The sequence below is a fragment of the Rhinolophus ferrumequinum genome, chromosome 27, assembly GCF_004115265.2.
Source record: "Rhinolophus ferrumequinum isolate MPI-CBG mRhiFer1 chromosome 27, mRhiFer1_v1.p, whole genome shotgun sequence".
NCBI lineage: Eukaryota > Metazoa > Chordata > Mammalia > Chiroptera > Rhinolophidae > Rhinolophus > Rhinolophus ferrumequinum.
In genome coordinates, this window is record NC_046310.1 from 21154454 (window position 1) to 21168838 (window position 14385).

The window sequence follows — 14385 nt, forward strand, 5'->3', positions numbered from 1 at the left end:
CAAGTAAAGTTTCAACAGGATTTAAGGATGAATTGGGGATGGTCAGGGAAAGGAAGGAAGCAAAGAATCTTTTATCTTTCTGTTCTCTCCCAGTCAAACCCTGAAAGATGTACGGATTTACTTTCACAGGCAGTGATATAGGATCACGTTTATCTGTAAACACAGAGACTCTACAATACAACCTCGTTTCACTGAAACAAAAATAGTGATTAATATAAATCAATGGAGTGCTTTAAAATCATATTCTTATAATAAAGGAGTCTACACTTTATTTTTAATAGTATCAAATTTCCTGTGTGAAAGATATAGCTGAATTCTCTATGTTTTCAAGAAAAGTTAGAATAAATCATAGAAACTGACAAATACAAGCATCTTTACAGGGGATAGAGCACTTTGCTTCAAATAAATAATATAGACAGCCATTAGAAACGGGCAAAGCAATCCCTATCTTTCTCTCATTTAAAATCTCCATGAAAAATGGGAGACTGAGTGCAATGAAGCAGAAGCAAATGGACAATATCTAAATGTTCACAACTCCTAGCCTGAGAAAGTGTAGTCTGAAATGTCAAAAATAACTTTTATCTAGAGACACAGAGATAGCGCTTTGTACCCCGAATGCCTTATAGACAGCAATTTGTCCTTTGATAAAACAAAAAGTGCTTTTTCTTCCAGATACTTTTTTCATCTGAACACTGTGTTTGGTACTTCTAAATTTTAATGTGCATACAAACTTATATTTGGCAAAATAAGTACAATCTTTATTCTCTTTAATATAACATTACTCTCCAGGTCTCCAGGATTTCCATTTCTACAGTTTCAAGACAATGTATTCAAGACGAAGCTAGAAACAAAAGACTTTGTTTTCTGCAAGTCTACCTGTCCCCATAATATGTGTGCCTAACCCCCAACGTAAGAAACCATAGAACGAAATGTCAAAAAGAGTACCTATTCACTACCACTTTGTTAACTCATTCATTTGGAAGTGAAATATTAATTACAAATGTGTTTCCTTTCCTGCTCTCCTTTCTTCCCAACTGCCCAATACACAACACAAAATGTCCAAAGTATTTCTACAAGTAACCTCTAGAATATAACGAAGGAATTTCCTTTTGCTCATCCAAAGATAACCTTTTTCATTGGACCATTCCCTAAAAGTGACAGGAACTCCTTCTCAAGAGGCACGGACTTTTCCTGTCTCTTCAGCAGTGCTGGTCCTAGATCGTGATTCCCACATGTGGCCTCGATTCCCCTGGGGACCCTGAGGACCTTTCCGGGAACATGATGTCCTCAAACACCATGCATGGTTCAGCTGTAGGCTTTATGTACATTTTTTTAAAATGCTCAAAATCTTTTTGCTATCTGGAAAGAGATCATGCTCTATCTAATAGGAATTAATCTACTAAATATATGAGCACATATCAAAGTATACATCAAATTTGCTCTAAATAAATATCTGTGTGTTGTGAATATTGTAAAGGCAAGTTTTGCCTTTGTCATATTAATTCTGAAGTGTTAAAAGAAAAAGAATGGGGTTTGGGTCTTTGGGAAGAAGCGGTTCAATACCCAAAAAGGCACAGATTATACTGCAGTCTCTACTTCTTGATTTTTGGACATCTTCATAATTAAAAAAAAAAAAAAAAAAAGTTCCTCAAAAGGAACACCAGAATAGAAGCAAGCAGGCAGAGTCAAAACGATAAACTGCTAGACTTCCTACATTACATAAGAGGTTCTATAAACAAATGAATAATTTATCCCCTAGCATGAAACAATTTCCAAATTAACAGTCTACTTACTGGACTAACAAAAACTACTTCTAGCAATTTTTAAGCCACTTTTAAAAAGTGGGTGTTATCTTGGTTTCCATTCATGTTTTCTTCTAAATGTATACTTGCTTTTCTAGGTACATTCAATTATTCCTATTAAAGCAATTCTCAATACCTCGTATGTACTGACTCTTAAATACAGTATACATATCTAATTCCTGAGCAATATAGATGTAGAATTTCAAATTCTTTTTTTTTCATTATTATTAGTTTCAGGTGTACAAACCAATGTGATAATTACATTCTTATAGACACCTGTCTCGATGTCCCAAAAGTCCTCCTTATACGAGCACGAAGGAAATGTCCATGTTCCTTCAACTGGTGACATGTATTTTCAGAGTTTGTCAATCTCTGATGATCGACTTTAAAAACACATCATTTGTAATCATGAGTCTTTAATTCAAAGTATTTGCAAGTAGGACGATGACTGATAAAAATAATGTATTTTCACTGTCTTAATTGCTACAGTAGCATTTGGGGTACTATTCTGAAGAGAGATTAACTACTGTATTGGTTCTAACTGTGCTGTGGAGGACATTTGGCTTACCTTGCCTTGTAAATGAATATTACTGCGGATTATATCTCGTACTTCTTCCTCGGTGTCTTTCTGTCAAGAAATCAATGTTACGTGAAAGACATGTTATAAAGCATCACCTGTTACAAGTCAACAGAAATAATGCAATCCACACCTGCTTCATAAAAGCACATTTCTGAAGAAGTATCTTTATAGGATTTAACTACATGCCACAAATTTTAATTTCTTGATACTGCTGTGACTTAAAAATAAGATAACTACCTACTTTAACACCACACAGTAAGTGCCTTAAGACTCAATGGAACCGAGTTTCCAGTTCATAACAAGGGTGCCAGAGCATGTTGCCTTGAGCTCAACTAGAAATAAGTCACCAGCACTCCCACAAACCTCCACAAAGTAATTTTAGCACTTACACAGCACTTCTCAGGAATGAGAAGCACGGCCTGAGAATCAAATATTAGACAAACGCCAACAGAACTCTGCACAGCCTCCACACAATTTGCTCATTTTAGGATGTCTAACTCTGGAAATACAGACGGGCGCTTCGGGATATCCGGAGGGGAAAGAACATGCCCTCTGTTTACATGGGATTCCTAATATCCACTTTCTGAAAACTGCATCATCAGCTGCGTAGCCATGAAGATGACCAACAGAAGCCGTCAAGAAATCGAGAGAACTTAAATCTTGACGCTCGCAAAGAAGAGCTGCAGATTTAAAAGTTAACACCGCATCTAACCACAGTCAGCACAACACATTATGCTTCTAATGTTGAAAAATCACCCTTTATAAATCTGAATATACCTCTAATCACGAACTTTTTTGTAGGAGTTCATGTGAAATCCATTGTTTTTTCACTACCTGCGATTTGTCTGTAGCTTTTCCATGTGATTCCTGAATGTGCCCGGAAGGCGATTAACATAATTTAGAAATAAAAAGAGCACCCCCTCCAAAAAAAAAGGGCAGTGTTTGTATCTGACTCCTAGGGCCGGTGCAGAAAACCACTTAAAACATTTAATGCCCCTGAAATATTGACACTGAGCAGTGAAACAAAGGTGTGCAAACACCTGGGAGGTTGCAGGCGGAGGGGTCGTCACCCAGGTGTGGACAGGACACTTACCAGACTAAAACGGTTTTTGGCCAGAGCGATGAGCTCCTGGTCTCCTGGGGCACAGATATTCAACCCAATGGGCAGCAGTCGCTTCAGGGCCGCCACGATCAGTGAGGTCTGCATGGAGTAGCGGTCTCCTTTCCGCTTCATTTTCTTCCGCTCCTGATCGGACACGGCCGCCTACGGGACAGGGGGAGTGTTGCCTGCTGTTCTGCTTTTCTCCCAGACCTGTGAACCTTTTCTAACTTGATTATGGATTTGTTTTCCTCATTCTCTGCGGGTCCATGTTTTCGAAAATCCTCCTGAGAATATTTTTCCTATTTCCTTCTTCAGGGCTTTGCTGATTTTCAGCCCTACTCTCAGATTCCTGAGTCAGTACAATTCACTGGTGTGCATTGCTATACAATTTTAGAAGGAAAATGCACATGGCAATTCTTGAGAAGCACATGAATATATGAAAACTCTGTGGTAATTACTGATAGTACATGTTTTATAATTTCCAATGCTTAAGAGAGAAAAAAATAAGAATAGATGGTTTTTGTTTTGACAAATCCCTGCTGTGCAATGCACATCCACACACGATATATACAAAACTATTACACTGCCTTTTAGGTGGTCTGCCAGCTTGAGGCCCGAAGGCCTTACTCCTCATCTAGGGGAAACACACATAATATGCTAATAGGTGTTATGTACATATCTGGGATTATCCCTGGATGATTGCTTACAGCCGAGGACTGCCATGCTACTTGTGCTTTTGCTGAGGATTATGCGCCAGCCACAGGCTCCTCACAAACGCCAGAGTCTAATCTTCACTGAGGAGTGAGTATTCTTCTTTCTATTAAGAGGGTACTTTCTAAAGTCAAAATTAAAATAATTGTCCCGTATCCACTTCTCTGTGCATGCTCAATTTCTTTGTAGCGATATATCAAACATTAATGATATTTTCATGATACTGACATATTATAACAGTTTGGTGCTACTGAGGAAAAAAACAAAACGAAACAGAAGACAGTCTAATATACAAATGATCTGCTTTCCCCAAAAGAAGGCGCAATCTATCACAACATGATCTTGGAATCAGTTTTTCCCATAGTGAAACAATTGAGTCATCATATAGTAATTATACTTCTATATATTATATTGTGTTAATCATATATTACAATATATCATTACATATATAGTATATATTGACACATTATATAAAACCTACCATATTTGAACCATAGCAATAAGAATCATATTCACTTTCCAAAGAGATATAGTTATTGAATGGATCCCACTTTTATCTGTACCAATTTGTAAGAGATTATTTTCAGTAAGTTTGGTAGAAAAAGCATGGTGAATAATAATTTGTACTGTTAAATTGATTAACCCATAAAATAATAAATCAGAGGGTTTTGAACGAGCTCCTTGCTATAAAAGGAAAAGTAACCACAGTGATAAACATGATTACCCAAACAAGGAACTACCATCCCCAAAATTCAACAAAGTGATACAAAGCATACAAACTCATTTCTATCCAATCATGGCAATGCAGTTATAGCAAAACAATATTACCCAATACAATAAAGTCTAAATTTTACTGGGGCTGGAGTTTAACTTATTCTTTCAGTTTATAGTTATATAAACAAAAGAGTTTTATACCTAGTTTGACATTTATAAATAGTTAAATGACCTTATAATGAAAATAATTTAAATCAACACTAACAGCAACCATAGATTGCTCAATTTTGAGAACAATGATTAATTCCTCCTGATGCTCAAACAATAATCTTGCTTTCTATGCCACAGGAAATCTGTAAATAGACAAGGGAAGTTAATGACTCTTTGAACATTGATGGTGTAGTCCCACTGCTAGTATGGAGAAACTAAATATACAAGTAATCAAATATGCTCATGATCATCTTATTGGTTGGTTTTTGTTTGCTTGCTTGGTACCTGTTTTGTTCCTTTTTGTACATGCAGAACAGCCTTGCCTGTAGGAGCTGCTCAATAATTTGTGAATTGAATTTGCATGATACTTCATTTTCAATATTCCCTAACATCTAAATCAGATATGAATATGCAATAACATGGTCAATATGCAGGCATATTTAAGGGGACAGGAGAATGAACTGACCTGTCTCTTAAGTCAGTCTAATTCAGGAGTCTGGGGCATGGGTGTCTCTGCTGCAGCGACACCTCGGGCAGATGGCTCAGGTCTTATCACAGGGGTCCCTGAGGCTCTGCATCTCTCCGTTCTCAGCTTTGTATGGGGAACATCTCGCTGTTCACTTCAGATGTAAGACCCAGGGCCGCCCTCCTGCTGTCCATTCTGACACTAGACCTGAACAGTGTAGCTACATCCCACTTTGGTGCCCACCAAGCCACCTGTGATCAGCAGAGCACCTCAGTGACTCTGCAAAAACTGCAGTTAAGATGCTGCTACGACCAGCACAGTGATTCTCAGATCTGTCCAAATGCTGAAACGTGGACATCATGATACCTTTAGTGAAACAATCTAATGCACTTATGTAGTTGACTCCATTGTTTGAACTAGAAACATTTCTAGGAAAAAAAGTTCATCGCACGTATGTGACATAAAACTTCAAGCACATATGCAGGCAAAAAAGAATAAAATAATAAAAATAAGGAAGCAAAGCATAATCAGTAATTTCGAAAATTTTCATCAATATTACTGTTATTATACTATTACTGTTATACTACTATGCTACAGTATTATTCTATTACTATAGAATATTACTGTTTTTTGCTATATCTTCTTGCGCAGTTAGCATTCGTATGGTAAAAAGACTATAAGGTTTGAGGAAATTTTGAGGGTAAAACATTAAAACTGAGAGGCTCCTGTCCATTCCTTTCCTTTTTTCCCCTGTGCATAGGAGTAAATGTTACTATTAGCTGATGTTTACAGGTGCCTCAGCCTCGTTTACAGGGAGTGCAGTGCTTCCAGCTATGCGTTGGGCATCACTGAACTAGAATGGTGGGAAGACAGCAGACGACCCTGCACAGGACACTCAGACCTTGTTCTGAAGTCCTGGCATTATCTTGAGTTTGGTGACACCCTGGAATCACTATCATCCTCCCAAAGGACACACTGGACTCTTACGTACCCTCTCCATGGCTTTGTTACCACTGGCCTGAAGTGACAACATGCTGTCCAAGCAGAGAAATTCACTAACAGTTTTCAGTTCAAACCATCGTGAACTGTGTCCTCTCGGTAAAGCATCCTTGAAGGAGCCTGTTCTCCCTCTTCAGGCGAGTGTCAGCCCCAAGGAGAGAAAAGGTCCCCACTTTTGTGTGGGTTTCAGGAGCACAGTCACATGAAGTAAGAGCCTGTAGTCGTCAGACAAGTGTTCTAGGTGTGCAAAGCTTCAGCCAGCATTAGCTTCCGGTTCATGGGGAACATGTCGACTCCGTAGCATTTCAAACCCGAAATAAGATGAGGGGTACTGAGGGATGCTATTGTGCTGTCCTGGGAGTCACCAGCAAAGCCGGGCAGATGCACTGGTCACAGTGGAGCAGTGCCGCTCCCACAGCAGCTCCCTCCCTGTAACTGGTGGGTAGGGACTGATTTCCTTAGCCGGGGCGTCACACTACTGTGCATCTTAGGCCATTTGATAGCACACTTTCTGTGTTATTCATGTAATATATTCATTTTCTAATTTAGTAGGAATTCAAAAGGTGTTTTAAAGTGTTTTGAAAGGATGTTCCTGCCTCCCCCTACAGGTGTGACAGAGAAAACAAATCTAGGGGCATACTTCCCATCTCCTACATGAGAAGCAAGAATTCATCCATCTGGTTCACAAACAGTGCAGCTAATTATTTAGAGGTCTACATGTCTGGTGCACATAAATGCACATATATTTATTCTTGATGAATACAGTGGTCCCCCTTATCTGCGGTTTCACTTTGTGTGGCTTCAGTTACTCATGGCTAACCATGGTCCCAATTGTTAAATGGAAAATTCCACAAATAAACAATGCAAAGGATATTTTGAGAGATAAGGAGACCACATTCATATAACTTTTATTATGGCATATTGCTATAATCTTTCAATTTTATTATTAGTTTTGGTGTTAATCTCTTACTAGGCCTAATATATAAATTAAACTTTATGATAGGAAACTATATATAGGAAAAATCATAGTATATTTAGGGTTTGTTACTATCTGCAGTTTTAGGTCTTCATGAATATTCCTGGGGGTCTTGTAATATACCCTCACATAAAAGGAGTTACTGTACATAATATTGACGAATTATATGAATATTTTGTGAGTGTTTGTATTAAGCATTTCTTTTTATTCTGATGCTTTGACATCTTGGGGTCTTATTGACACTTGACTGGCCCTCCCACAAGGCTAGTCAATTCCTAGAGACAGGAAATTACCTGCTTGCAAGTACACCTTCCATATACAAACCAACCAACACAGAGTCCATATTCCCCAATCACCTTTTACCTTGGCCTCAATCCACCTGCCCTAATCACCCAGGGCCAGGTATTAGACAACTACAGACACTTCCTATGCCCCAGAGCCCTGGAGTTATTAAACTAGCCAAACCTGAATCTGCTTACCCGGCCCCAGCTGCTCCTTCCCACAGAAGCCACAGTAAAAGGTCATGCCCACGTATCCCCCTCACGCCGCCTCCTGACAGACCCTGGGGCTGCCCCACACGCCCCAATATAGGCCGCGCCTTCTGTATCTAGGGAACTGTGAGTAAACACTTCTTCAAACTTTTTCCTTCATGGCAGTCATTTCTGTGCCTGCTTGTCATACCATACGTGAATAAATCAAATCCTGGTTACCCTCAACACTGTGTGTGTGTGTGTGTGTGTGTGTGTGTGTGTGTGTGGTCAGTAAACATTACCATATCTATCACATTCCAGGTACAAACCTTCAAAGAAATATTTTTAAAAATCAATGAATGCAAATTGTATTCGGACATTTTCTAGAACAGTGAAACACTAGAGAAATACCTTTGACATCTTTGACTTGGTGTCAGAGATGAGGAAAGACATGTTATTGATTTCGTTCTGAACGACGAAGTTCTGCTCTTCTCTTTTGAAATTCTGAGAAGTTGCAAAGAAAATTTCAGTTAAAACCACATAGATAAGACATCCATGTGATAAGAGGTTGCACAGGACCCAATGGTTTCTACAAAGATAAACATTAATTTGATATATACGACTTATCAAGAAAGGGAACAAGCAGTTGAATATCCAATGAGGGTGCCTGGCTAGGAGCAACCATTCTGGGAACTGGATATAAATATGTCTGTTTCAAAAGTAAAAAAACTCAGGTTCAGAAAATTTAAGTAACAAAGACACACATCTACCAAGGGCAGAATGAATATCCAGCCTGATTTGGCTGCTGAGTTACCAAGGATAGAAAATCACTGGCTTTTACCTACAGGAACATAAACAAGCTGAAAGAATTCCTGTGACATCACAGAAAATGAATGTCAATGTGAAGATATAAATCCACGTGCTAAAAAAAACTACTATTTTACATATTATTTCTGTGTGATGGTATTTTTAATGTATGTTTTTATATACATTTTGGTATTAAGTTTAACAGACTCCTCAGGGCAGGCAGCAAATAATATTTGCATCTTAAATATTAAGTTTGAAAATTTTATTTTTAAAATATATTACATTTCCAAAGTAATTTGATTAGTATAACAATCTGATGAAATAAACTAGGAAGACATTTCAGAGGATGAAACTGAGGTTGAAGTGTTCATTTTTACTTTCTCAGAATCTCCCATTGACAAAGTACCATCAAATTAAAATCGACACAAAAATTCTAAGCTTTTGAAATAATTTGGAACAATAATAAATCCTCATTTATCCATATTCTGCTAATTACTGAAAATTATAGGGTACTATAAAATTCTTAGGATTAAAATCATTTTTAGATTTAAAACTAGATAGTTCTACTTGCAACATACAAAATAGTGAAAATGTACTTTATAAATTCTATCAACAGGATTCCCAGCAGGAGCTTAATGTAATTCTAACACATGAGTAAAACTAAATTCCTATAGAAACAAAAGTATGATGATGATAGAAAAAATTTGCAGAAGTAAAGCAAGTGTGTCCTATGACTGAAAATGTTAAGACTATGTCAGCAGTTCTCAAACTGAGGCTGGCGTACTCCTGGAACCAAAGATGGAGATTGGGGGTGAGAGACCAAAACGTCAACAGAAAAGGAAGGCTGAAACATGAGAATGGCAGGTCTCCATGTCCATATTCCCCCAAGATTTAGAGCAAACAGAAAATGTGTGTATGGACAGCAATTAAAAAACTCTGTGATTTTTTGAAGATCAATTACAAAACTCAAAAGAAGTTTTAGATTGTTTTCACCTCCCCAGGGGAAGCTATTCTCTCCCCTCACTAGTTAAGCGACACCTAGTAGACAAGTTTGAGAAACACTTCTGTAGGTATTTACCAAGGGGTTGGAAAATCAGCTCAAGTTTTGAAATCCCTTGACATATTCCAAACAGTAGGCACTGCCCATATTTTTCTACTTACGTGGGATTTTGACCAGTAGATAAATACTTCAGCCACCATACGGAAAAGGTCCTCTGCTTCTGGGTTAGGCTCTTTGAGCCACTTTGCCCTGAATTACAAAATAAATAAAGTGGTTTCTCAGTTACAACGTAATTAGAAAAAAACAAAAAAATCACCCTCCCAAAGTTAAATCTGAAACCAAGGGCAGCTCTGAAGGCTCTGAAGGCTGTAACACTTAGAACCATTTAAACATCGTAACTGTCAGACCACTAACTTTCCCTGAGAAGGGCAGAATGGGATTTCTGATTGCACTTAAGATGCTTGGTGAAAATCAGCTTATCTACATAAACACTGGGTTAAGTTATAATGGTGAACAAGCTCATTGCTAAGTAGTGAGTGAACGAAGCAATTCAGTCAGCACACACAAACCCAGCCAAATGATAATGGAATTAGAGAAATGAATCAGTTCTGTATATTATACCTGTTATAGTCCACAAATCGAATCAGGAGAGGGTAGAAGGCATAGAGGTCTCTGGCCAGAGTGGTGAATTCATCCAGAATGAGCAGTTCAGCCTCGGACATGTCACCCCTGGCCTCGGCTTTCAGGTGATCTTCCTCAGACACAACCATGGCTGCCTTTTTCTTGAGTTTCTCCATTAATGGCAAGAAATGAGTTTTCAAGAGCTGAGGTTTCACTTTATTTATAATAGGCTGGGAAAATACTGTTGGAAGACAGACATTAATATTCCGCTCTGCATAAACATTCATTATAATGAGGATAGACTATAATTACAATTGTAGCTCGATTAAACCCCCACTCTTCCAACACATGGTTTCCTGTAAGAGTCAGCCTGGGACTCTGTTTTCTAGTCCAAAGCCTAACTGTATATGCTGTTCAAAAATGATGGCTGAATTGAATGTGATGCGCTTCCCTGTTTTTTAAAATGGACTGACAGCTAATTTAGAATAGAAAAAAAAAAAAGACATTCATTCACTTTGCAAATCAGTTCTTTTCGCACAAAGCATTCCCCAAATGGGATGTGCACCGCTCAGTAATTACATAGACTACGTGCAGTTTCCTCACTTAACTGTCCCCATTCCGTCCCAATAGAAGAGCTGTTTTACATAGAACACTGCTCGTTTATTTAATCACAGTTGCAGTTGTTAGCAATAGTTCTAAATGTGATTGAGACATTTTAAAAAGGATTTTTCCCTAAAGGTGACATATATACACTGGGGAAATGTCTGAGAGGAATTTTACAATCAACCATAATCACCCCTACCTAAATTATTGTGACGTTGGTGTATTTCTTTCGAGATTTTATAATTTCATAAGCATGTATTTATATGTATTTCTGAATTCAATTTTTAAAAAGCTCTTCTTTTCACCCTCCATGATATTGTGAGCAATTTCCAAGTCATAAAATCCTGTTGAAACCTCCCTGTTGAAAGACGCATAATACTCTGGTATTTGGATGGACACCACCTATGAAACCATACTGCAGGGGTGGGGCATTTAAATGGCTTCCAATTATTCAACAGAAATGGTGCGATGGTAGCTAAATTGAAACGTAAACATTTGACCACACCTTTTGATCATCCTCCCCCATTTGCAGTAAGACAGATAGCTAAAAGTGAGTTGTTTTAAATCCAGTTCTACCTTTGTCTCTGTCTACAGAATCCTTAGTGTTTCCTGCTGTGTTTACTGATTCATCTTAGAGAGATTGTCAAAACAAGAAAATGTTTACTGACTTAAAAGGAGCAATTATATGGAAAGTTAATCAGTGTCTGATATGTCTACTTTTTAAAGAACAGCATGCTAGTTTTAACACAGAAGAAAACATAAAGATTAAGATAGAAAAAGTCTAGTCTAATGTTATTTCAAATTGTTTTGGAAATAAAACAACGTTAAGAGGCACCTTCCTTTCCAATGCTTACCTGCTAACCTCTTCATCCAGGCTCCCTCGTCAATCCCCAAGTTATTATAAATGATTTTCAATATATTCCCCAGAAGGGTGTTCATGTGCTCGGAGTTCAGAGCCGTGCAGCACATTTCAGCCCTTTCTGGGTTGTTCTCAGGTCCGTGTTCCCACCAACGGGACATGTAGCTACAAAGCATGGGCAGGATGACTTCCATCACATGTGGCATCTGTGTGTAACGAATACCAGACTCTGCGAGCTCCACAATCTCTTCCATGAGCTTCTCCAAAGACGGTATATTTGGACAAACATCTTCCACATTAGTTGGCAAACTGAGCGCTGGAGGAACATGCACAAAAAGACATCAATGAAAGAACGGACACAACAGCCAGATTCCCACTGTTTATAAGAGCCACAAAGAACCATTTCATTTGGGCTTCAAAACACAGAACAACTGGCATGTCTCTACCTGGGTCCTTCTCCCTTTCTCACGGCAGCAATTTCAACCTTTCTTTTCCCCAAGTGCCTGCCCTACCACCACTCCCTGAAGACCAGCAAAGGACCACTCCTACCACCTCAGAGCAAACAAGAACATCCACGTCTCTGCCTCCCAGCCTCCGTCCAGTCCCACATTCCCATCTGATCCCATTTTAGAGGAAAGAGTTTGAGGTTCCTGCTCAGGGCCCCGCCTGTGTTCCCGCAGAGCTGACCCCACAGCAGGGGCCTTGCTCAGGCCTGAATTTTCCGCCCCTTCCTCTCTAATACCCCTGCCCTACAGCCTTACAGAGGCTCACATCTCTCCTAGATTGTTAGCTTTCCAGGTGTTCTTCGAGGGCCTCTGCTTCTCACCATGCACTTCATTTGCTTTCACAATCCTTATCTTACTGTTACAGTGAGATAAGACCTTTCACATCACTGACCAAATTCCCTTTGCCCAAATCCCCTCCTTTCCTGACTTCCATGCATTTGGTCTGTCAGGCCTCTCTTCCGAATTGTCAGTCCCTTCACTCACTCTGTTCTCCTTGTTGAACTTTTAAATGTCGGTCTTCTTTAGGGATCTGTCTTTAAGTCTCTTCTGTTTTGGCTTATCTGTTCGCCCAGACAATTTGGGCCATTCCTAGGGGCTCCTGCTATAAGCTAACAATTTTCAAAGGCTATGTTTTAAAGTTTTGCTGTCTAATACTGAAATTCTCAAAAGCAACTGGAACACCATGGGTCTAGACTCAAACTTGACCTTTGCCCTCTCTAACCCACCTCTTGAGCAAGTTGGTGGGTTGGTGACAATGTTATCCAATCAGTCACACAGGCTAGAAACCTGGAGCCATTCTAGGCTGCGATGCTCCCTCATCGTCCACACAGCCTGATTCCACCTGCAGGAGCAGGGTCCCTCCTCATCACATCACTGTCTACACCGCCCAGGGCCTTACTCAGTCACAGTAATGCTGCATCGTCACCGTCACTTCCTAATCGGTGACTCTTCCTAACTTCTGCATGAGGTATGTCTTAAAATGCACATCTACTCACATTGCTCCCCATTTAAAACCCAATGAGAGGACGGTCTTCACGTTGGTAGTCCCCACTCCTCACCTGGCACAGGGAGCCTTGCTTCCCCTTTGCAGGCTTTCCACTCATCTCACCTCTTATTCCTTTCTCTCCTGAAAGCTATCGCCACGTCAAAGAACTTGATGTTTCTCCTAAAGTACCAGTGTCTCTAATGCCTCATTCATCACGTGCCAGCTCTCGGAAGTCTTTCCAGGTGATCTGCTACCACTGCTTTTGGGTCCCCAGGGTTCTTTATTCTAGACTCTACCGTGTACATTTATCAGTCTCTCTCCCTCTCCTGTAACTAAAACTCCCTGAGGAAAAGAATCAAATCTTATTTATCTTTGAAGCATATCTCCTCCACCCACCACAGGGTGCTTCACAGTTATTTGTTGAAGGACTGACAAAAAAAAAAAAAAAAATGAATGAATGAAAGGGAATCATTAAATTCAATTCCTTTACTTTGCTATGCAAATGTGTGTTATGGAAACCTAAGCAGGTAAATTTCCAGCTTTGTGTTATTCCTTTTCTATAATGAATAACAAATCGGCTTCATTCTTGATTCACAGGTAAACGATCAAAAATCCTAAATAAGACATTGTTTATACAAGTGATTTATAATTCAAACTCAACCATGTTTTACTAGTTACAAATATGTTATGGAAATTTTGTAGGAAAATATTGCCAAGTCACATTCAACATATTTTTGTTTAACTTCCTCTGTTGTACGAAATAAGAATTAGAAAATAGGCAAACTAAATAACAATGAATATTCATGTTTTTAAGATTCTTTATTTGATGAAATACACTATTCCCTCCAGTGAAATCAGCAGCTCCCATGAAAGCATGAATTCCACAGAGAAACGATCTTAGCCAAGAGTTACACATATGTGAGCAGCAAAAGGTTCTTGCCTTAGAGGAAATCAAACAGAAAAACATAAGAGGG

The 14385-nt window shown here is 39.0% G+C and overlaps 1 protein-coding gene across 5 annotated transcripts in view; it reads right to left on the reverse strand.

Moving 5' to 3' along the window:
• The window catches only part of RYR2 (ryanodine receptor 2), a 572172-nt gene that overhangs the window by 87996 nt on the left and 469791 nt on the right, over window positions 1-14385 (reverse strand). For all 5 annotated transcript variants that reach the window (XM_033099500.1, XM_033099502.1, XM_033099501.1 and 2 more), the window contains 6 exons: window positions 11916-12236; window positions 10459-10699; window positions 9999-10086; window positions 8442-8534; window positions 3476-3646; window positions 2371-2430 (listed from right to left, as the gene is read on the reverse strand). In XM_033099500.1, coding sequence (XP_032955391.1) covers window positions 2371-2430; window positions 3476-3646; window positions 8442-8534; window positions 9999-10086; window positions 10459-10699; window positions 11916-12236 — 974 coding nt within the window. The remainder of the gene's footprint in view (window positions 1-2370; window positions 2431-3475; window positions 3647-8441; window positions 8535-9998; window positions 10087-10458; window positions 10700-11915; window positions 12237-14385) is intronic.